A 22,073-nucleotide genomic window follows, 5' to 3' on the forward strand; every position below is an offset into this window, starting at 1 on the left:
CTTCGGAGTAACGAGAAAGCTTTTTGGTCTCTATTGTTCTGGCTTGTGAATAGATTTACATGATATAGGGGAGTAGGGGCGATGCGCCGATGTGGTTGGCGAGGCTCATCCGACCAGAGGTCTCGGAAACATAGACAACAACCAGGCATAGATAAAAATTCAGCTAGAGGGGGGGGGGGTGGATCAAGCGAGAAAAGAGAGAGAGAGAGAGAGAGAGAGAGAGAGAGAGATAGAGCCACAGGAAAGAGAAAGAAAAATAAATCAAATAGACAAGAAGGATGCGGGATGAGGGTAGTTGCCCAATGACGGATGACACAGCCTCACAGGGATTCCGTTGCCCAGAGCCAAAAAGTACGACGCAAGTGGCGGTGGACCCTCGTTTCGAAGGATCCTTGACCCCATGCGAGGCGGCGGCATACTTTCTCACAAGCTGCAGTGCGTACATCTACATGTACATGTACATGTACCTTTCTGAGAACCACCTTCCATGACGTTTGCCACTGAGCAATTTCCGTAGCAATAAAAATCGTGAGATGCGGCATGGTATGTGCATGCATTACACAAGCAGATGGCTCCATGGAAGTGATCCAGGCTTTCGTTATCAGATCGGTGTCGCTTTTAACAGAGAGTGGGGATGTCACGCCACTGGATAACAAACGAGATTGTCGACTGACAACTGGTTTTCGGAGACGCATCTCAATCCAAGTGAGTTGCAACGCAACAGAGCGTACTTCAGGACTTTTTTTCCCTGACACTTTGTTTCGTCACACGCAATTGCTTGCCAAGAGTCCAGGTCACCTGGCATGCATCAGAAAAGGTGTTATGGTCCTTGAAATGGTCAAGTTTGCGAATAATTCTCAATGAGTTTTTCAATAGAGACAAGATAAGAAAGCCATCCTTCACAATGAATAACTATTTCATATCCAAGAATTTTTTTTCTTTTTTTTCGGAGCGATGAATTCAACGCAGCATTATACAGTGAGGAGTCCGGCCACAAAGCCTGCTTAAGTACACATGAATAATAAAGTTCTAAAAGAAATACTAAAATCCAGGAACATTGCGTTGCACACCTACAAAATAGGCACACTCGGTTGTCTTCAGACCACAATCAAAGGTTCTCGTTTCCCCGTCCAGCAGAAATGGCTATCGTAGCAGTCTGTTGGTTCCTCATCATTGTTGCGTCCCATGGTTGCCATGTGAGCGCCACATCAGATGCAAGAGTCACACAAGGTAAGGGTATGCAGCTTTTGCTTTATTCCATAATGCCATGAGAATCACAATGCGCAAAGTCGCACTAAGTCTTTCAATACGCCAAAAAACACATTTGGCCTTTTGGAAAGGTGCAAATATGAATGTGAAGCCCAGAACTGAGTGCGGCTGTGTCTGCTGGTATGATTATAATTCTGATCATGACATGGTTACGGCGTAGTTACGCTTCGGTGTACACGGAGTAAATCTAAATTAGAATTCCTTAGGGGAAATGCCTGTACTGAATTCCTCCTGTTAGTCCAATCAACAATCTACTTCAGTAAGAAAGTTTGTGGTGTATAGTACTGACCAAGAGAGTGATTATTTCACGAATCTTCACTGTCACAGTTACTTGTACATCTGTATGTACATATGCATGTAGTTTCGTTGAGTTCGGTGTGTAATGTCATGCCTAGTTCTCAATCTGCGGACCTACAATTTCACTAGTCGCGCAAACGTTTTACAAATTAGCCGAAACGGAATTGCTTCTCAGCACCTAACATTCACGTTGACCTAACCAGATCCCCTACCCGCATATTCAACTAGCATTGTAAGCACATTATATCGTCTCAAATTGGAGTGTTCCTCTCTTTACATTGTTTCCAGGTAGAAACCGAATGCTACAATAGGATAGGAGACTCCATTCGATATTAACTGAGGGTGATTTATAATGTACATGTATTTCTAATGGGGAACAGTTCTGGGCAGGATAAATTTTATCTAGCTTTCACGGGTATATCTTCATTGGAAGCCAAATTGTGACGTCATTGGAGTACATGACTCTCTAGCTCTTTCAAGTCCGATATACTTCGAAGTACAGCCAATCGGCGTGCATAGCATAGCGAAGATTGTGATTTGTGTCTTCCACACTGCACCGCTCGTCTGTCCCTGTCTGATTCTTTACAGATCAACCCGTGCCGTGCCTGGAGAACTGGCTCAAACTCGCTGGAGCTTCAACGCGTAAGGCGCGCCACTTAGCCATGAGAGCTGAAGTGAAGCGGTCTGGTTTGGATGACCAGAGAGTGAAAGAGCTGAGCAACTTTGTCATCGGCATTCTCCTTGGCTTCGATGAGGACCTGGCTGGTGCCCTCAAAAGCTGTGTTTGTAAGCCTATACATGTACATACTGCATACCTTCATACCTTCATACCGGGCTGAGAGACTAGGGTTGTCTGAGTTTAAATCATTGGTGTTCACGGATAATGCGTGTATTGACTAGGGGTCAGTGCGCAGCAAAGCCTTGATTTCCTCGACGTTGCACTGTAGGTTACGGAAGGAGTAGTTCTAGTTGTTTGAGATTTACTCTACATGTGCTAGCATATTAATTTTTAAAGTATGCATGCTTTAAGAATGCATGCTTAGAGCAATGCATGCTTAGAGCATTGCCAACGCATGGGAGCATACTAACAACTTTGAGAATTCTTGGGAACTTACCTATGGTGCGAACTTAGAAGTTGCGACTTCGGCGGTATTAGTCATGACGTTGGCTGTTCCAACGAGGAGCACACGCTTCTTGCCGAACTTGACACTTGACTGACTCACGACTGCCATCCGGAGCACACGAGTAGCACGTCGCACCTAATGCTATAGGTGCATGTATTGATCAGACAGATTGAAGCGGGCGCCGTACCCAAAGCAAGATGCCGAAAGGCGGGCTAACGAACCTACATGGCTACTTCCCCTTGTCTAACCCCCAAGACGAAATGATAGTAGCCGACTGGCCGAAATAAAAAATAAATGAATAAAAAGATAAAAGATAAAAAACCATCGGGCAAAGTTAGATTTACAACTGACCTTGCTTTCACTTTACTTCGGGATTTAGTTCACTTCAGTAGCCCCATCTAATGCCTAGTCGATTAATCGGGTTGGTGGCGTACCACGGAAGATGAAATACGCCGACCCGCCCTGTACGCGAACCCGTGCATTGTAGAATATGTTTGTCTTCACCGGGGTTGTTTCTGTGCAGTACGAAACGCCTCTTGTCCAGCTGGTGCTGCGAGAGTAGATTTGCCCTGCAGCGACACAGGTGACTGCGTATACAGCCCTGAATTGCAGACGACTCGTTGCCAGTGTCCTTTTGGTCTTCGTGGGAACCAGTGTGAAGCAGGTAAAGATGATTTCTACTTAGAATAAATAAACAGACAGACAAGGATTGATTTACAAAAAGAAAAGAGGACCAAAGAGCTACAGGTTATATTATTTCTATCACGTAGAACCTTCCAAGTTGGAAGTCTGTTGGTGTGCGCATCCAAGATGTGCTAGAGCTGATAGCCAGTTAGGTGTAGGTGTAGAACGTCAGTACCATTGGTCAGTGTCGTGCAATGTTATTGCATGAGAACGTCAGTAACATTGGTCAATGTCGTGCAATGCTATGGCATGAGAACGTCACTACCATTGGTCAGTGTCGTGCAATGTTATCGCATGAGAACGTCACTACCATTGGTCAGTGTCGTGCAATGTTATCGCATGAGAACGTCAGTACCATTGGTCAGTGTCGTGCAATGCTATCGCATGAGAAGGTCAGTAACATTGGTCAGTGTCGTGCAATGCTATCGCATGAGAACGTCAGTACCATTGGTCAGTGTCGTACAATGCTATCGCATGAGAAGGTCAGTAACATTGGTCAGTGTCGTGCAATGCTATCGCATGAGAAGGTCAGTAACATTGGTCAGTGTCGTGCAATGCTATCGCATGAGAAGGTCAGTAACATTGGTCAGTGTCGTGCAATGCTATCGCATGAGAACGTCAGTACCATTGGTCAGTGTCGTACAATGCTATCGCATGAGAAGGTCAGTAACATTGGTCAGTGTCGTGCAATGCTATCGCATGAGAACATCAGTAACATTGGTCAGTATCGTACAATGCTATAGCATGAGCTGAAACTGGTGGTGTAGACCAAATGACTGAGCAGATTTTACTCTCCTTCATTGTCTCCTTTGAATTTTGTTTAATTTTCGAGCATTTCTCCATAGCCTGAACATCACTATTGAGGAGCATGTCTAAGGTTACGAGTCAAACAATGAATCTTAGAGTAGCGAAAGACTAGCTTTGCCCTTGTTTGAACTTTCTGTGTCTAAATCAGATATTGATGAGTGCGCGAACAGATCATTGAACGAATGCGCTCGCAAGGAGGTCGCAATATGCCACAACATACATGCATCGTATGTATGCGAGTGTAAGGAGGGATACGAAGGGAATGGACGACTTTGTGAAGGTAAGATGTCCCACATGTGCACTTCTAACATTTTCGAGATGTACATGTACATTTTGTATAAGTGACGCGTTGCACAGTTTGAAGCACCTGAGTAGAAGCAAGTACATTGTACATGTAATTGGTGTTTTCGCTACCGGTAATCTTGCTGTGATAAACAGTAGCAACAACGCAATACTGCAGGTCGAGAAAGGAACAAGTTAAGCCAGGGATTGGAATTTAGCCTGCCCTACCGTTCTAAAAAATAACAGTCACCATTTCCGCAGCATAGCTCGCTGGGAGCATTACATTTCTTTGTAAGTTGCAATTCCCTTCCCCTTTGCGTACGTGCTTTCCACTTTCTTTTTTCTCCTTTTTCCGTTGTTAGACTCACTCTCTCTTCGTTTCAATTGGCTGTCTTGACATGCTACATGTCATAATGTTTTACCTCTTACAGATGTGAACGAATGCATGGATAACACCCCGGCATGTGCTGAACATGCAGACTGTAACAACACTATCGGTTCGTTCACATGCACCTGCAGGCAAGGATACAAGGGCGATGGACAGCACTGTGAAGGTATGCAGTGCTTATTGTCAGGTTCCAATTATGGAATATTTCGTGTCCCGGGTTGCAGTGGAGCGATGCTTAGTGTACCCATTGAAATTGCAATAATTATAAGTAAAAATAAAATAATGAGATATATTATATCTGTAAGAAAGGGTTTGCTCCCCACACCGGAGCTCGCGCTATTCCGTCGACTTTACTTTACACTTGCCTGACTCACGACTGCCATCCAGAGCACACGAGAAGTCCATCGAACCTTCGACTCGGCAAACCTGCAAGAAAGCACCACTCCCTGCTCAATACACAGTGTTTCGGGGAATACACCCCTCATCAGTTGAGCTTGAGTAGGCTGAGGAATATTGTGCCTGAAGAGCACCACTTATATAGTGCTCTCCAGGCACAAACATCACCAGGGATACAAACTTACAGAGACGCTCCATTTCCAGCGCGACAAACACCTCGTGAACACCATATAGCAGCGTGAGTCAGTGTCGCTCTGGACGGTGAGACCACTACTTCGTATATTATATCTCATTATTTTTACTTATACTATTCTCAGTCCGTGGATGACATGGTGTCAACAAATATAATTAACTAGGGCTACCAGCCAAGGAGTAAAATGGCCCCATAGAACAGTATTTCCTTCCTCTGATGAAAGAATTCTGCATTCCTCATGGCAGTTGGCCGTAGGTCGCAGCCATTTGCATTCCACAATTTCAATGTTCTTGTCCCGCTCATGAGTTGAAAATGCGGAACTGAGGAATACACAGGCTCTGCGTTATTTTCTGTTAATCGTAAATGTTTGTAATCCTGTCCAGAAAGAATCAAATCATATTTGGGTGGTATGCATATTTTCATAAGATCAATGAGGAAAACTAGCTCAATATCTTTCCTATGAATGATAATCAGCACACGAAGCACAGAAGCCATATAATTTTTTCGACTAGGCCTTTTATTCCATTACTCTTCAGGTCGAATACAATGGTGATTAACAAGGTAGTAAGTAAGTCCTTATGACCGGCACTTTGTCGGCCAGAGCATTGACAAAAATAGCACTTGAAAAATAGCGCTAGTGGCGCCAACAGCATACTAGTATTTGGCTGTCAGAGCATACCGGTGGACCAAATAGCACTTTAAAAGATACCTCCAGCACAGCAAAGTGAGATTTGTTGCGCGCACGCGCTTGAATCGTGAAGTGAGAGTGGGTGCCATGTTTGCAGACTGGCAGGCTGGTGACGATGTCAGTTGACGGAGTATCGCTGAGTCCTTCGCCATAATTATCGTCATTGGCCGTTGGTCCATTCCTGTGGTAGCTATTGGGCATCGCAGTTGCGCCGCTGGCGACTTCTCTGCCGGGCGAGGAGTCACACACTGTTGCACATGCCGATCCTGTATCAGCCGCTTGTTGCATTGCCAAGCTGAAGCCTGAACTGTGCGTGCAAAAGAAGTATGTGGGAAAGTTGTCACTGTTTTTACATTGTAGTACCGTGGTCCCCACTGTTGTCTGATACTGGCAATATTCATTGTCTCACTGTGTAGTTAGCGCTACTAGCGCTGTCTTTTAAAGTGCTATTTGGTCTATGCTCTGACCGCCAAATATGCTGTTGGCGCCATTAGCGCTATTCTTCAAGTGCTATTTTTGTCAATGCTCTGACCGCCAAAGTGCCGGTTATAAGGACTTACTCACTATCTTGTTAATCACCATTGTATTCGACCTGAAGAGTAATGGAATGAAAGGCCTAGTCGAAAAAATTATAATTATGGCTTCTGTGCTGCGTGTGCTGATTTGCTTTCCTCCAACCAAAAATGCTTTCCTTCAACCAAAAATCTATGAATGACAACTGATTTTTTTTTTTTTTTTTACTATGTTCACACTCCCAGCTAGAAAATAATAAAGAAAGACAATGATACTGAGACTAGGACGAACGTGACAACTATTGAGCAGGGGCTGCACCGAGACGCAGCAGTGATGGTGGGGCATTGATGGCTCTGCCGACCTGAGGTCTCGGCATCACGGCCAAAAACACGCACCAAAAACAAAAGATAGAGCTGTACGAATGATAACGGTATGCATGTATCGGAAAATGCGAAGCAGCTGTCGCAGATCACAGTACTGTGCACTGTGAAATGATGACCACTACATTCTCTGCTCTTTTCTTCTGATTCAATTATGTACATGTACAGTTGATGTATGCTCTGGATCAGGCAACACTGCGCTATGCCAGAGGATCGAGAGAATGGAGAGCCATATTGAGCGAATGGAAACCAAACTGAAAATCCGAGAGAAACAGATCAAAGCATACCTGAGGGAACTCAAACTGATGTCGTCCGTGTTCACTCGTCATCACTATGCATTGAAAGCCACCGATGACAGAGTTGCACGGCTAGAAAATGATGCCTCCGAAAAGGTAAGTTTGAATAATTTTGCCGAAATGTTGCCATAATTGATTGAGAAATGAGTTCGAGTTTGCAGCGTGAATGGGAAGACAGCGAGTCTGCTCTGGAACCTTTTGTTCCTACGAATGAAGCTGCAGGAAGCCTCACCACCGCTACCATTTTAGGCAGCAGTGGTTATATCGGGAGACGAAGATATGATTACCTAGCTGTTGTGGTGGTTCGCGTATTGAACACAATTATTGAAGTAACATTTGTAACAGATTCACTGTTACTACTAACACTAGGAATAGGATACACTTATCACCTGCTATTATCACGCTGCTATTATCACGCTGCTGCTGTTAGGTGTTATGTCCATCATTGCTTGTTCATGTATATAAGAATGCATTATGGCAAGGATCATTGCTTATTCCAAGAATGACTACTGAAGTTAGTTGGACTGTTACACTGGTAGCAAGAGGATGGTTTTTCTTTTCGTCATGTTCGGGCTATGCGCAGTGGCCGCATTAGTCGCCTACGGTATATTCGAGATTCAGAAGCGTCTGAATCACCTTATCGCACTCGGTCAGTGCGATGGATCAGATCAAACGCCAAGACGTGCTCAAGCTCCCAGCGGAGAGAGGCCACGCATGCGCCATGTTAAGTCTCCGCCTGTGTTTCGTGGAGATACAAGAGAGTTCAAGGAGTGGACCTTCGCCATCGAACTCGCCATGAAGTCCCTGCAGCTGGACAACGCGGAGGAGCGCTTGAGCTACGCGGCGAGTTTTCTGGAGGGCAACGCTCGTCTTTGGTTTATCGCCTCTCAGGAGGCAAACACGCTGTTTTCCGACTGGCCAGACCTGAAGAGCAAGCTGGGAGAAGTGTACGGCCCGGTGTATGACAGGGAACAGGCGCGCATCGACTTATTCGCTCTTCACCAAGATGAGACTCTTGACGAATACATCAACAAATTTTCGCGGCTTAGCTTACAAGTTCCCGAGCTTGATGACCACTCCAGAGCTATCTTGTTCACGCATGGGCTGGCTCAGGGCCTAAGCGGTGAGGTACTTAGGGAGCATCCGCAACATTTGGCCCAAGCCATACGAGCTGCGGTCTCAGCAGACCAGTCGATGCGGCTAGCCCAAGCAAGCTACGCCAAGGCAGTGCGCGCACCAGGGCATCAGAGGCGCCAGCCTGGACCCTGGTCAAGCCAACCAACACCATCCGGTGGGAGAGAAACCAGGGAGCCAGAGGGTCGTTCAAGGCTGTGTTTCACCTGCAGGAAACCCGGCCATATTGCCAGATTCTGTCCAGAAGGAGGGAGGAACGCCACAAGCAAGCCTTCTTTAAACGATGGACGCCAGTAAGGAAGGGAGTGCGACTACTGGCGAACACGAGAGCACCCAGGAATAGGCCACGAATCAAAGTTCAGAACAAATTCAGCCCCTTAGCAAATGAGGAACCACGCCTCGAGGAGACCGAAATTCAAGCCTCGCCTGTCAAGCATTCGTCACCTGATACTGTTGGCCGGCCTAATGAAGTAACCGCCAGCACAGGGAGCATTTCCGCCGACAACGAACACGACCTAATGCGCGTCCAGGGCAAGATAAATGGACGTCGCGTTACCATGCTACTGGATTCTGGGTCAACCCACGACTTCATTTCAACTGACCTTGTCAAGAAGCACAACATCTCCACAACAACCGGTAGCGACGTCCTGAACGTCACACTTGCTGATGGATCGGTCCGCTCACAGCCTATTACGAAAACGGACAGCTTGAAGACCGTAGTCGGCGACTTTAGCGAGCACCAACAGTTCCTAGTATTCCCTATGACGCGGTATGACGTGATCCTCGGCAAACCATGGCTGACCCGGACGAACCCACAGATCAATTTTCGTACCAATGAAATCAAGCTGGAGGGTGGATCCATCATCTGTCAACAGAGTGAAAGTGATGGCACGGACAAATCCAACCCACCGATCGAGACGTTCCTCATCTCAGGGAAGCAGGCTAGGCATGCAATGAGAGGTGGCGCAGAAGGAATCCTAGCGTATGTGACAGCAGATCCGGACGAGCCACAGACGGTGGATAGTCCGTGTAACAGTTCCCTGTTAGCGCTAACCTTATCTGCCCTCTAGCTCTGTATCTTGCACCTTTCCCTATCCTGTCAGCACGCGCGTTATCACCTTAGGGCACGAAGTGCCCTATATCAGTTGTGTTGCCTTGAGCAAGCATTGTCTTTTCCAAGAATACCTTCAAACGGTTACACTGGTAGCAGAGGATGGTTTGCTGTCCTCCTCCTCGTCGTCAGTAGCGTTGACCCACGCCAGGATTCCCTGCGCGCCTTTCCTCAACTCGCGGCGAGCCTGAGAACCAGATATGAGCATGCTCTCAATTGGCGGCGACTCCTGACGCTCCGTATCACTATTTTGGCTGGAAGGGGGTTTAGCAACGAGCGGCTCTCCGTTCAGTTTGACTTCGTTGGTCTGAAAGTTGATATCCGGGTTGTGTCTGGTCAGCCATGGCTTGCCCAGGATAGCATCATAGCGGCTCAACGGAAAAACTGTGAAAGATTAGGTGTCGCTGAAGTCTTTCACGATAACCTTTACCGGACCGGTCCTCTGCAGTTCCGATGATGTCGATGAGCCATCAGCCAGGGTTACCTTCAGTGTTTCGTCCTTGCTCTCCGTAACAAGGCCGTTTCTTTGCACGAAAGCTTCCGATATGAAGTCGTGCGTCGATCCCGAGTCAATAAGCATAATTGCCCGGCGGCCGTTGATCCTGCCCTCAACACGGAGAAGGTCATGCTCCAAAGGAAGCTCCGTGTCCTGTACTGCGATATCAACGTTGCTGACATGGGATTCCTGTACACCATCCCTCCCTCCTAAGCGAGGCACATGTGCCTCCAGGGAGTCGAGGAATATGTGGAAAGGGAATAATCAAAATGAAATGGTGTCAACCCAACAACGCTCATCTAATTGAAGTACCGTGCAAGGTAACCAAGGACAGTCAGGCGAGTGAAGATAACGGAAATGGGGAAAATCTAAAACAGGAGGGGAATGGATTGCTTAACACAACAAGGATCAAGTGGGAATTCTCAAGGTACACGTGCAATTGAATTTGAGCGAGTAACATTTCGCTGTAACCATAGTGTCACTAACATGCCCTGGACGCCCTGTAACGCCTCAGAGCAACTATCAAACAAGATAATTGGGACAAGCTTCTGCCTCTTTGCGAATTTGCAATTAATAGTTCATATCAGTCTTCCACTTCTAGCACGCCGTTTTATCTAAATTATGGACTTAATCCCAAGTCCCCACCAGATTTCCTGGCACGGAGGGGAGGAGGGAGTGCCCCAGACTGGATCCAGGATCGGGCGGATGCCGTCAAGTTGGCAAAGGACGCCATGATTGCCACTCAGGCTAGACAAGCTCAGTATGCAGACAGGGGAAGGGTGCCCAGCAACCTGAAGGTTGGCGACATGGTGCTGGTGTACAAGGATTTCCTAACAACCGCAGAAGCCCGGGATCAGCCTTCACAGAAGCTACGCCCTAAGTGGTTCGGGCCCTACCCAATCATCAAGAAGATCGGACCCAACGCCTATCAGCTGGATCTACCCAGCGCTATTCGGTGCCACCCTGTCTTCAATGTCACTGCTCTGCGCCGGTATGAGCAGAATACTATTCCCGGCAGGCGGCAGCCACCCCCGCCACCGTTCACTGACTTGCACGGTCAGACCAGATACATGGTGGAGAAGATTCTTGACGATCGCCAGCGAAGGCATCAGACTCAGTACCTTGTCAAGTGGCAAGGATACCCAGACGACGAAGCGACCTTGGAGCCAGAAGAGAACTTGCTGGACGAGGCCGGTAGGCCGATAGTTGCTCTGAGGCGTTACAGGGCGTCCAGGGCATGTTAGTGACACTATGGTTACAGCGAAATGTTACTCGCTCAAATTCAATTGCACGTGTACCTTGAGAATTCCCACTTGATCCTTGTTGTGTTAAGCAATCCATTCCCCTCCTGTTTTAGATTTTCCCCATTTCCGTTATCTTCACTCGCCTGACTGTCCTTGGTTACCTTGCACGGTACTTCAATTAGATGAGCGTTGTTGGGTTGACACGATTTCATTTTGATTATTCCCTTTCCACATATTCCTCGACTCCCTGGAGGCACATGTGCCTCGCTTAGGAGGGAGGGATGGTGTAACAGTTCCCTGTTAGCGCTAACCTTATCTGCCCTCTAGCTCTGTATCTTGCACCTTTCCCTATCCTGTCAGCACGCGCGTTATCACCTTAGGGCACGAAGTGCCCTATATCAGTTGTGTTGCCTTGAGCAAGCATTGTCTTTTCCAAGAATACCTTCAAACGGTTACAGTCCGGGTAGGGAGGATCAGAAGGATTTCAAGGACCTGCTGAAGGAGTTCGGGGACGTCTTTCCCGATGAGCTTCCAAACAAGCTGCCACCCAGAAGAGGCGCAGATCACGAGATAAAAACGGAAGAAAGAGCTAAACCGCCATCTCGTGCAGCATATCGTTTACCAAAACCAGAGATGGATGAGCTTCAAGCTCAGCTCACCGAGCTGCTCCGTAGAGGATTCATCCAGCCCAGCAAATCCCCATACGGAGCCCCTGTGTTCTTCGTAAAGAAGGCGGATGGAACACTTCGAATGGTATGCGACTGGCGTGAGCTAAACCGCATAACCATTAAGAACAAGGCATGCCTACCGAATATTGACGACCTCTTTGATACCGTCCAAGGCAGTGCGTATTTCACCAAGCTAGATCTGAGGTCCGGTTACAATCAGATTCGAATAGAAGAAACAGATATTCCGAATTCATTGCATTCCCAACTCATCACAACCACGCGCTCTTCAGCCGAACCATACAGACACCAGCAAGGACACTTCCGTTGAGAGATAATAATTATTGCTCCACGCCTCTAGACAGCTGTTTCGCTTCCTGTCGGAGCTCATCAGTAGAGGATGATAATGATGATAATGGAGGAATGATCATTCCTATACACCAGAAATGGCGCAAGTGCGCGCTTTCCACATATATCAATGGCATATGCAAGCTGCTAAAATGGTAAAGTGTGAGAACAGCGATAAATAATCATAGTACGCGCTCATTGGTGGAGAAACACCCCACACAGGCGACGAAAATCTTACGCGGAATACTGATGCCAAAGGAAAGTAAATGTATGTTGTTTATTATTATGATGTTGCAATGTCCATGTATGCAGGCCAGGCGAGACTCACCACCGAGATCCAACGCGACAGGCTCGGTTGCCGTTCAGGATTCACACCGACCTGTCCGCCCGTCAACAGGATCGACAGCGGGAGGCCCCACTGATGCCGATGTCGATGCACACCAGGAAACTTGTAGTCGTGAGTGTGATACTAACACATCCATCGGCAACCACTGACAAACGAGAGGCCAGCTGGGGCATTCACTCCAGTCAGGGATGCTTGGTCGACGCTTCGTATCAGCAGCTCAGCTCATTTTGATCAAACAAAGATATTGCAGATGTGTCTTGCTTTTCTCCTTCCTTCTTCACCGACTCGTCTTGTCATCTCTCCTTCTTTCTTCACCGACTCTTCGTGTCCACTCTGCTCTGCCACTAACGGCGCATTAAAACTTCAGAACTAAATATTGCGACAGAGCTTTCGGCCATATTTTCAATTCATTGCATTCCCAACTCATCACAACTCATCATTGTGATGATTTGGGAATGCAATGAACTTCAGAACTAAATATTGCGACAGAGCTTTCGGCCATATTTTCAATTCATTGCATTCCCAACTCATCACAATGATGAGTTGTGATGAGTTGGGAATGCAATGAATTGAAAATATGGCCGAAAGCTCTGTCGCAATATTTAGTTCTGAAGTTTTAATGCGCCGTTAGTGGCAGAGCAGAGTGGACACGAAGAGTCGGTGAAGAAAGAAGGAGAGATGACAAGACGAGTCGGTGAAGAAGGAAGGAGAAAAGCAAGACACATCTGCAATATCTTTGTTTGATCAAAATGAGCTGAGCTGCTGATACGAAGCGTCGACCAAGCATCCCTGACTGGAGTGAATGCCCCAGCTGGCCTCTCGTTTGTCAGTGGTTGCCGATGGACGTGTTAGTATCACACTCACGACTACAAGTTTCCTGGTGTGCATCGACATCGGCATCAGTGGGGCCTCCCGCTGTCGATCCTGTTGACGGGCGGACAGGTCGGTGTGAATCCTGAACGGCAACCGAGCCTGTCGCGTTAGGGGATCTCGGTGGTGAGTCTCGCCTGGCCTGCATACATGGACATTGCAACATCATAATAATAAACAACATACATTTACTTTCCTTTGGCATCAGTATTCCGCGTAAGATTTTCGTCGCCTGTGTGGGGTGTTTCTCCACCAATGAGCGCGTACTATGATTATTTATCGCTGTTCTCACACTTTACCATTTTAGCAGCTTCCATATGCCATTGATATATGTGGAAAGCGCGCACTTGCGCCATTTCTGGTGTATAAGAATGATCATTCCTCCATTATCATCATTATCATCCTCTACTGATGAGCTCCGACAGGGAGCGAAACAGCTGTCTAGAGGCGTGGAGCAATAATTATTATCTCTTAACGGAAGTGACCTTGCTGGTGTCTGTATGGTTCGGCTGAAGAGCGCGTGGTTGTGATGAGTTGGGAATGCAATGAATTGAAAATATGGCCGAAAGCTCTGTCGCAATATTTAGTTCAGATATTCCGAAGACAGCAATAAATACCCCATTCGGTCACTTTCAGTTCACAGTGATGGGTTTCGGCCTAACAAATGCCCCGGCAACATTCCAAACCTTGATGAACAGTGTCCTCCAGCCATACCTGCGTAAATTCGTTGTGGTGTTTCTAGACGATATCCTCATATTCAGCAAATCATGGGAGGAGCACCTCGATCATGTCAGAACCATCTTAAACGCCCTCAGGAGGAATGAGCTATATTGCAAACCGTGTAAATGTGAATTCGGCCGGACAGACGTTCTGTTTCTTGGGCACCGGATAGACGGCCAATGCATTTCTCCAGATCCAGAGAAGATCAAGGCCGTGCATAACTGGCCTGTCCCGACGACGGTCACGCACGTAAGACAGTTTCTGGGATTCGCTAATTACTTTCGAAGGTTCATTAACCATTTCTCGGCCATCTCCAAATCCCTGGAGGAACTGACAGGGAAACATGTGCGCATCGAGTGGAATCAGACTCGACAGGAGGCATTTGAGCGATTGAAGTCTGCTCTGCTGGATGCACCAGTGTTGCGACTAGCAAACGTCAGTCAGGATTTCCGCGTTGAGACTGACGCAAGTGACTTTGCTGTGGCAGGAGTCTTAACGCAGCAAGCAGAGGACCAGTCCTGGCATCCTGTGGCTTACGTGAGCCGAAAGCTGTCTTCTGCCGAACGGAATTACACGGCCGCCGAGCGAGAAACTTTGGCTGTAGTGTACGCCCTGCAGTGCTGGCGAGTCTACCTATTTCGCCACTTTCAACTCTACACCGACAACATGGGAGTTGTCTACCTCAGGACCAAACCAAACTTAACCAAGAGAGAGGCTCGATGGATTGAATTCCTGGCCGACTATGACTACACGGTACATCACAAGCCAGGGAAGTGTAACATAGCAGACCCGTTGTCACGTCGACCAGACTTGGAACTGAATGGAATCGAGTTCTCTCTGGATGTGAATCAAGGAATTGCGAATCAGATCTCAGCAGGGTATGATAGAGACCCAGAGCTTTCGCCAGTAATCAAGCGCTTGATGGCTTGCAGCGAAGACGCCATGCATGAGCGATACGTCTGGAACAGTGTGGACCGGCGGCTGTACCTAGTAACATCGTGCGATGCTCGCCTCTGCATTCCTCGCGGTCCGGTACGGCTGCAACTGCTCAAACAGAATCATGATTGCCTGACGGCCGGCCATCCGGGGAGAGACAGGACCTACCTGAAGCTGAGCAGATACTTCTATTGGCCAGGCATGAGAAGTACTGTGAAGGACTTCTTTAAATCTTGCGACCGGTGCCAACGCGTAAAGGGTAGCCAGACCAAGGCAGGACTGTTGCAGTCCCTTCCAGTCCCCGAACAGCCCTAAGCCAGATATCAGCATGGATTTCATCATGGCACTGCCGCTGACCTGCCGAGGACATAGCGCCATTCTAACCTTTGTGGACCGTCTGACGAAGTATGTGCACCTGATCCCGACGACTGTTCATGTTGACTCTAAGGAGGCAGCCCGATTGTACGTGGATCATGTGTTTGCTGCCCATGGCTTGAGCAAAACGATAGTTTGTGATCGAGATCCGCGATTCACGTCGGCGTTCTTCAAGGAGGTTTTCAGTATTCTTGGCGTGGAGTTAAAAATGAGCACGGCCAACCACCCGCAGACCGATGGCATGACTGAGCGTGTGAACCGTGTCATTGAGGATACGCTAAGAGCTTTCGTCAACCATAGGCAAAACGAGTGGGATGAACTCCTATCGCTGTGTGAGTTTGCGATCAACAATGCCGATCAAGCGTCAACAGGTAACACGCCATTTTTCCTCAACCATGGATGCCATCCAGTTACTCCCTCGAGCTTATTTTACGAAGCAGAAAGCTGGAGCTGGCATGGACACGAATGGTCCGCTGTCATGGCTGGATGGCCGCGTAGAGGCACTACGTGAGGCACAGGATGCCATCGTGGCGGCGCAGGCCCGGCAATCATTGTATGCGGATCGAGGACGGGTGGAGGACGCCCTGAAGGAGGGGGGTGAGGTGTTGATCTTCAGGGACGTCCTGCTGACGCCCGAGGAACGGGACAGGCCTTCACACAAATCAAGGCTCAAGTGGTATGGGCCGTTCAAGGTGCAGAAGAAAGTGGCCCCGAATGCGTACAGATTAGCTCTTCCAAGAATCATTCGGGCCCATCCAGTGTTCAATATTGCTGCCCTCAAGCTGTACCATGGCAATGAGATACCGGGCCGTACTCAGCCGGCACCTCCACCCCTAACCGATGCGGATGGCCATACGCGGTACATTGTCGAAAAGGTGTTGTCGCACAAGAAGAGAGGACGGCGCACGCAGTACCTAGTGAAATGGAAGGGCTACCGAGATGCCACCTGGGAGCCGGAGGAATACTTGATGGATGAAGCAGGAAACGCTATTATTCCGCTGAAAACCTACCTGGACCGTTTTTCATAAAATTGCTATTTAATTGGCAGCCACAGTTGTATTGCTAGTTTCTACGTGTTGCAATAGAAATGTAACATTCTGCATGATTAGGATAGTGCTTCCCTGCCAGCCAGGCGTTATTTGCAGAGGACATGCACTGGATCTTGAGTTCATCAGTGTTGTTTTCGGCTACCATGCATTCCACATATCCATGCATGATCATTAGTTACCATAACTGTTCCTTCGAATTGGTACTGTTCTGACAGTTGAGAGGGGGGAATGGTGTAACAGATTCACTGTTACTACTAACACTAGGAATAGGATACACTTATCACCTGCTATTATCACGCTGCTGCTGTTAGGTGTTATGTCCATCATTGCTTGTTCATGTATATAAGAATGCATTATGGCAAGGATCATTGCTTATTCCAAGAATGACTACTGAAGTTAGTTGGACTGTTACAACATTCGGACGTTAGTACACATAACCTTTACTACGTTTTGTTTTCACGTCAATCCAGACAGAAAGGATCTAAATTGATAGTGTCAGTTAAGCAGACAGGTTGTACAAGCGTCACATTTCATCTTAAGAGGTGTCAGAGCATGATGTGTTCTCCATAAGTACAGGTGATAGAAAACGGATGACTTGCTGTCGAATCGTGTCTTTTAAAACATTGATCGTGTCTTTGCGAGTTCTGAAAGCAGAGCGAACATTACATACTGATTGTTTGTTTCAAAGAAAGGGAATCAGTAATGTTGGGCATTACTGATGCTAAGGTCTACTTTCCAGCACTTCGGTGATGGGAAGATTTGCGCTCAGGTTTTAATTATCGTCGGTGTTTATTTGATTCTTTTCTTGCAGTGTGGGGTCGTGAATTGGCAGAACTTTGTGCAAACTAGTCCTTCGAAGTCGAACAACATGATTGTGTGGAACCATGAATTCTACAAAAAACGGAATGACACTGCAATTCGGATCACCTACTCGACTATGTTGGGGGTCCAGGCCCAAAATACCTGGTCTTGCCTAGCCTACTCCATTCTGTTGAATGGACAAGAATGTGCAGATCCAGCTCCAATTATGAATACTGTAGGGCTCCACGGATCCAGCGATTCCAACGTCTATAACGTTGCCCCCACAGTGATAACAGGTACCTGTCAACAACTGGCTGCGGGGCTCATCAGACTGACAACTCGTGCCACAGTGGCATGCTCTAGGCAATGGGCGGGGGAGGGTAAGCATAGAGGCCCTACCACACCCCCTGCATCCATGTTTGTTGAGGAGCTCTCACCTTGCTGATTTGAAGTAGAAGCAAAGAATGTGAGATGTATGCATGTCGATGCAGTGCACCTGCAGCTGCTAGCCAGCGTTAATATTCCACTTCTACACATTGCGCGACTGTGTTACCAACTTTCCCTTTGCTGTACAATGTTCCTGCTCATTTCTTTCTATTTTCGTATTTTATCTCTGGCGCGCATAAGCAGTGGTGAAAAGGACACCCTTGGTCGGTTTATCTGCTCTTGCTCCGCCTCCTCTGCGTTGGCTGCCATAGCTATGTGCATCTCTGTGAGGTTTTGCACCACTATGGTTTGTGGCTATCTTGTATTTAAAGATAAACCCAAGATAACCTATTTCGGGCATAAGGCATACCCATCTGGCTGAGCCATTGTTCGCGATGCAATGCTCCTTGAAATTGGAGTTACTTCTTGTCTTTGGAGAGTTGCGTCCTTCTCTTTTGTGAAAAAGTGCTCCTAGAGATATACCGTAAGAGAAAACGTTGTCGGCCTCCGATTCCTTGTATTAACAATATCGTTAGGTGGACTGGTATACATGTACATTGTATGTATGTCACTGACATGCGGTGGAACGTGTAAAATAAAATGATGCAGAAGAATGTTCAACCCGTCTGTATCTATACTTTTTTTGAATCTCAGGGGGTGGTTGACGTTTTTGGTGCTCCTCGGAACAGCTTTCCGGGAGCCCCCCGCAGCAGTTTTACCCTTCTACCTTTGTCCTTGCTGAAACTAAGAATGTCCCTGGACCAGAACCTTGATCTTGCCCTGATCGGGTACCAGGAACTAATCGCCATCGCTGAACGCAAGTCCCTGGACTCCCCTTCGAGCCTCGCCCGGCCAGAGCTGGTGCAGGCACTGCGGAAGCACGGCGTTGGAGGGAAGCCCGTCACTGACACCGGTACGTCGTGGATTAATGACTCTAAGCTAGATAGCCTTGCTAACACTATCCAGGCCTTGGCGGGGGAGATTGCCTCCATGAGGGAGGACAGGGATAGCATAATTTTGTCCTTGAAGCTGGAAATTTCGGAGCTGAAGGGGGAAGTGCAACAGCTTCACCAGCAGCAGTACAATGGTTCATCCAAGCCCGTACACTGCGACACTCCAGACATGCAATCCCGTTGTACTCGTACAGTGAGTACGAATAGCACACAGCCAGAAGAGGATGCACGCACTCTACACAGCAGGTCAACTAGCACTAGCAGGGCCACCGTACCTAACACCAACCACATGGAACGCAGGAACATACCCGTACACACTGGTAGAAATGCAACAACTGGGGGCGCACTTACAACAGCAGGCGGCGGTGGTGCACCAGTACAGCCCACATGTACTCAGGGTGCTGCTGGGAGCACAGAAGGCGATCCCCATCAGAACAACTGGCAAGAACAGCGGCGAAGGAGCAATAAATCAGCGGCCCACAGCGATCCCATTGCCCGGGCAACAAAATCCAAAGTTGTGTCTGTCTACAGAAAAATGGCCACAGAAAACCCCAACCCCAACACACTCACTGGCACACATCTTCCCAAGCGATGTGCCTTCTTTGTCGGGAATGTTAGCCCTGGAAGTAAGGCACAGTCCATTGTCACCTGGTGCGCTGATAGGGGCGTTGATGTATACGCATGCACAATTGCCGAAACCCAATACTTTGGTACCTGCTATGCACGCGTTTCTGTCGCGGAAGAGTTTGAGCAAACGCTGCTTGACAAGGAATTCTGGCCCGACACCATTGCGCACACCGTCCGCAAATGGCGCTATGCCGACTCCGCTAGCAAGTGATGGGTCCTCGGTCACCTAGCCAACAGCTAAATCCTCTTGCCCAACCCTTTGTGCCCCACGCAAGTTCATCACACCCTTCCCCTCATTGCGTTACATATTCTTCTATATCTAGTGGTCATATTCCACTTGCACCACCATTCCTTCCTGATTCTGGACGACAAACTACTAAAACTCCTAATCAACAGCAGCTCCACGACGCCCCCTACCACAAACTAATGTCGGTCTTCACCCCGTTGAGCGCTCATGCTTTCCCGTTTCTCCCGGACCACGCACATTCTATTAACATTGTAACTATCAACTGTCGCTCTGTAACAAACAAACTTCCGGAATTGTACGCAATATGTCAGGCCAACAAGCCCACCATAATATGTTTAACAGAAACCTGGCTAAGCCCGTCACTTTCATTCAGTGTTCCAGGCTACACATGCTTCCGTAAAGACAGATCTACACATAAGAACCTGAGATCAAACCTACGTGGATATGGTGGCGTGGCCATTCTCATACGTGATGGGACATTTCCACATTGCACCCGTCGCCATGACCTTGATTCTCCCCAAAGCGAGGCCTTATGGCTCGAGCTTGGTGCACCGGCAGGTCTCCGGGCCAATCCGCTACTCATTTGCTGTCATTACCGCCCCCCTTCACAATCCCTTCTTGATATCACCTCCTTTTGCGACATACTTACCGACACGCTGTGTTCCTTGGACCTCTCTTTATTTGATGTTTTTCTTACTGGTGACTACAATGCCCACAATTCTGACTGGTGGAGTGGTGACACCACATCGCGTGCTGGTACGGAGCTATCACACGTGTTCTCTAGCTTTGGCCTCCAGCAGCTTGTCAATTTCCCCACCCGTGTCGCTCCGAATGGAAGACTGTCCTGTCTGGACTTGCTTGCTACGAACCGCCCCCTCTCTGTACGCTCTGTTGACGATGCTGCCCCGCTTGCTGCATCGGATCATTTGCAAGTCATTACAACGCTAGCCTACAACATTGCCACTGCTAACACCTCTTACAACTGCTCTCAGACTCCTACCCCTCCGCGACATGCCTTCCGCAAGGTTACACCCTCCACTTGGTCAATCATCAACTCTGCACTTTTTGCCTGTGACTGGCATCTTTTATTCACCTCCACTACTGTTGATGAAGCTGTGGAGAAGTTCACCACAGTTCTTGATGACGTGCTCTCCTTCTATGTGCCACAATACGGAGCAAGACCCGCTACACCCAAACATGGCAGCCACCAACCTCGTCAGTCCAGCCGTAACCCCAAGATCCCTTGGCTCGACAAAGATCTCCAAGGTGCAATTAAACTCAAATACGACTACTATAGCTTAAGTAAGAAGTACTCCACCTATGCTAATATTTCTTTATACAAAAACAGCGCAATCTGGTGAAGTCATTGTCACGTTCTAAGTATCGAGCATATTTACGTTCGCTCACTACCACCCTATCTCACCCCTCTTCCAGGCCTAACCTGTATACCTTTGTTCGCACTCAAAGGACAACTAGTACACGTCAAGACATACCACCGTTATTAGCTTCCAATGGTTCGATGGTGACTGACCCCAAGTCTATAGCTAATACTCTCAATACGCAATTCACATCAGCTGGTATTCCAGACGACCATTCCTCTCCAATACCACCTCTGCAACGTTCTGCGACTGTGTCTTCTGATCTGCGCTCTATACATACCACCACATCATCTGTTCGCAGCTACCTAAAAAGACTAAAAAGCAACAAAAGCCCTGGTCCTGATGCCCTACCAAATGAAGTTCTCAAAGTTCTGGCTCCATCTCTGGCGTACCCACTGTGCCTTATATTCAACCTTTCCTACTCCTCCGGCGTATTTCCTGATCGTTGGAAGATCGCTAAGGTCACGCCCATCTACAAGTGTAAAGGCTCCCGATCACAAGCCTCAAACTATCGTCCAATATCTCTTCTCTGCTCCCTTTCAAAAGTATGTGAAAAGGTATTTTACGACCAGTTGTATTGCCACATTTCACCATGCCTTAGCCCTTCCCAATCTGGCTTTCGGCGCAACGACTCAACCTCTGACCAACTAGCTCGTCTAGTACAAGACATTGCCACCCTTCGTGATGCTCGACATCATATTGCTCTCTGTTTCTTTGACTTGGCAAAGGCCTTTGATACTGTCTGGCATCGTGGCCTCCTTGCCAAGCTACATATTGTCTTTGGTGTGTCTGGCCCTGCTCTGTCCTGGCTGGAGTCCTATCTGAGTAGCCGATCACAGTTTGTTTCTGCCCTCTCCATCAACTCTGATCCTCTACCAGTGTCTTCTGGAGTTCCCCAAGGCTCCATACTTGGACCTCTTTTGTTCGTAGCATACGTAAATGATTTACCCTCTATAGACCCAGGTGTCTCGTTATTTGCTGATGATACAACCCTACTGTCAGCATCCTCGTCCTCAGCGGCTCTTGTAC

General features: G+C 47.9%; 1 protein-coding gene across 1 annotated transcript; it reads left to right on the forward strand.

The window, feature by feature from the left end:
• Positions 1–1,092: 1,092 nt before the first annotated feature.
• LOC135824632 (uncharacterized) lies at positions 1,093–18,258 on the forward strand. Its single transcript, XM_065337359.1, has 7 exons — positions 1,093–1,230; positions 2,155–2,352; positions 3,214–3,354; positions 4,330–4,461; positions 4,895–5,017; positions 7,190–7,413; positions 17,423–18,258. The coding sequence occupies exons 1-7, from the start codon at positions 1,140–1,142 to the stop codon at positions 17,855–17,857; spliced, it is 1,344 nt and encodes a 447-aa protein (XP_065193431.1). The 5' UTR covers positions 1,093–1,139; the 3' UTR covers positions 17,858–18,258.
• Positions 18,259–22,073: the final 3,815 nt, after the last annotated feature.

Source organism: Sycon ciliatum, chromosome 9 (assembly GCF_964019385.1).
Source record: "Sycon ciliatum chromosome 9, ocSycCili1.1, whole genome shotgun sequence".
Taxonomy (NCBI): domain Eukaryota; kingdom Metazoa; phylum Porifera; class Calcarea; order Leucosolenida; family Sycettidae; genus Sycon; species Sycon ciliatum.

Excerpts from the sequence above, each read along its gene's own strand:
- LOC135824632 (XM_065337359.1), top strand. The coding sequence starts at position 1,140 with ATGGCTATCGTAGCAGTCTGTTGGTTCCTCATCATTGTTGCGTCCCAT. Across the intron at positions 1,231-2,154 it reads AGATGCAAGAGTCACACAAG|ATCAACCCGTGCCGTGCCTG; the intron begins GTAAGGGTATGC and ends GATTCTTTACAG. Across the intron at positions 7,414-17,422 it reads AAAATGATGCCTCCGAAAAG|TGTGGGGTCGTGAATTGGCA; the intron begins GTAAGTTTGAAT and ends CTTTTCTTGCAG.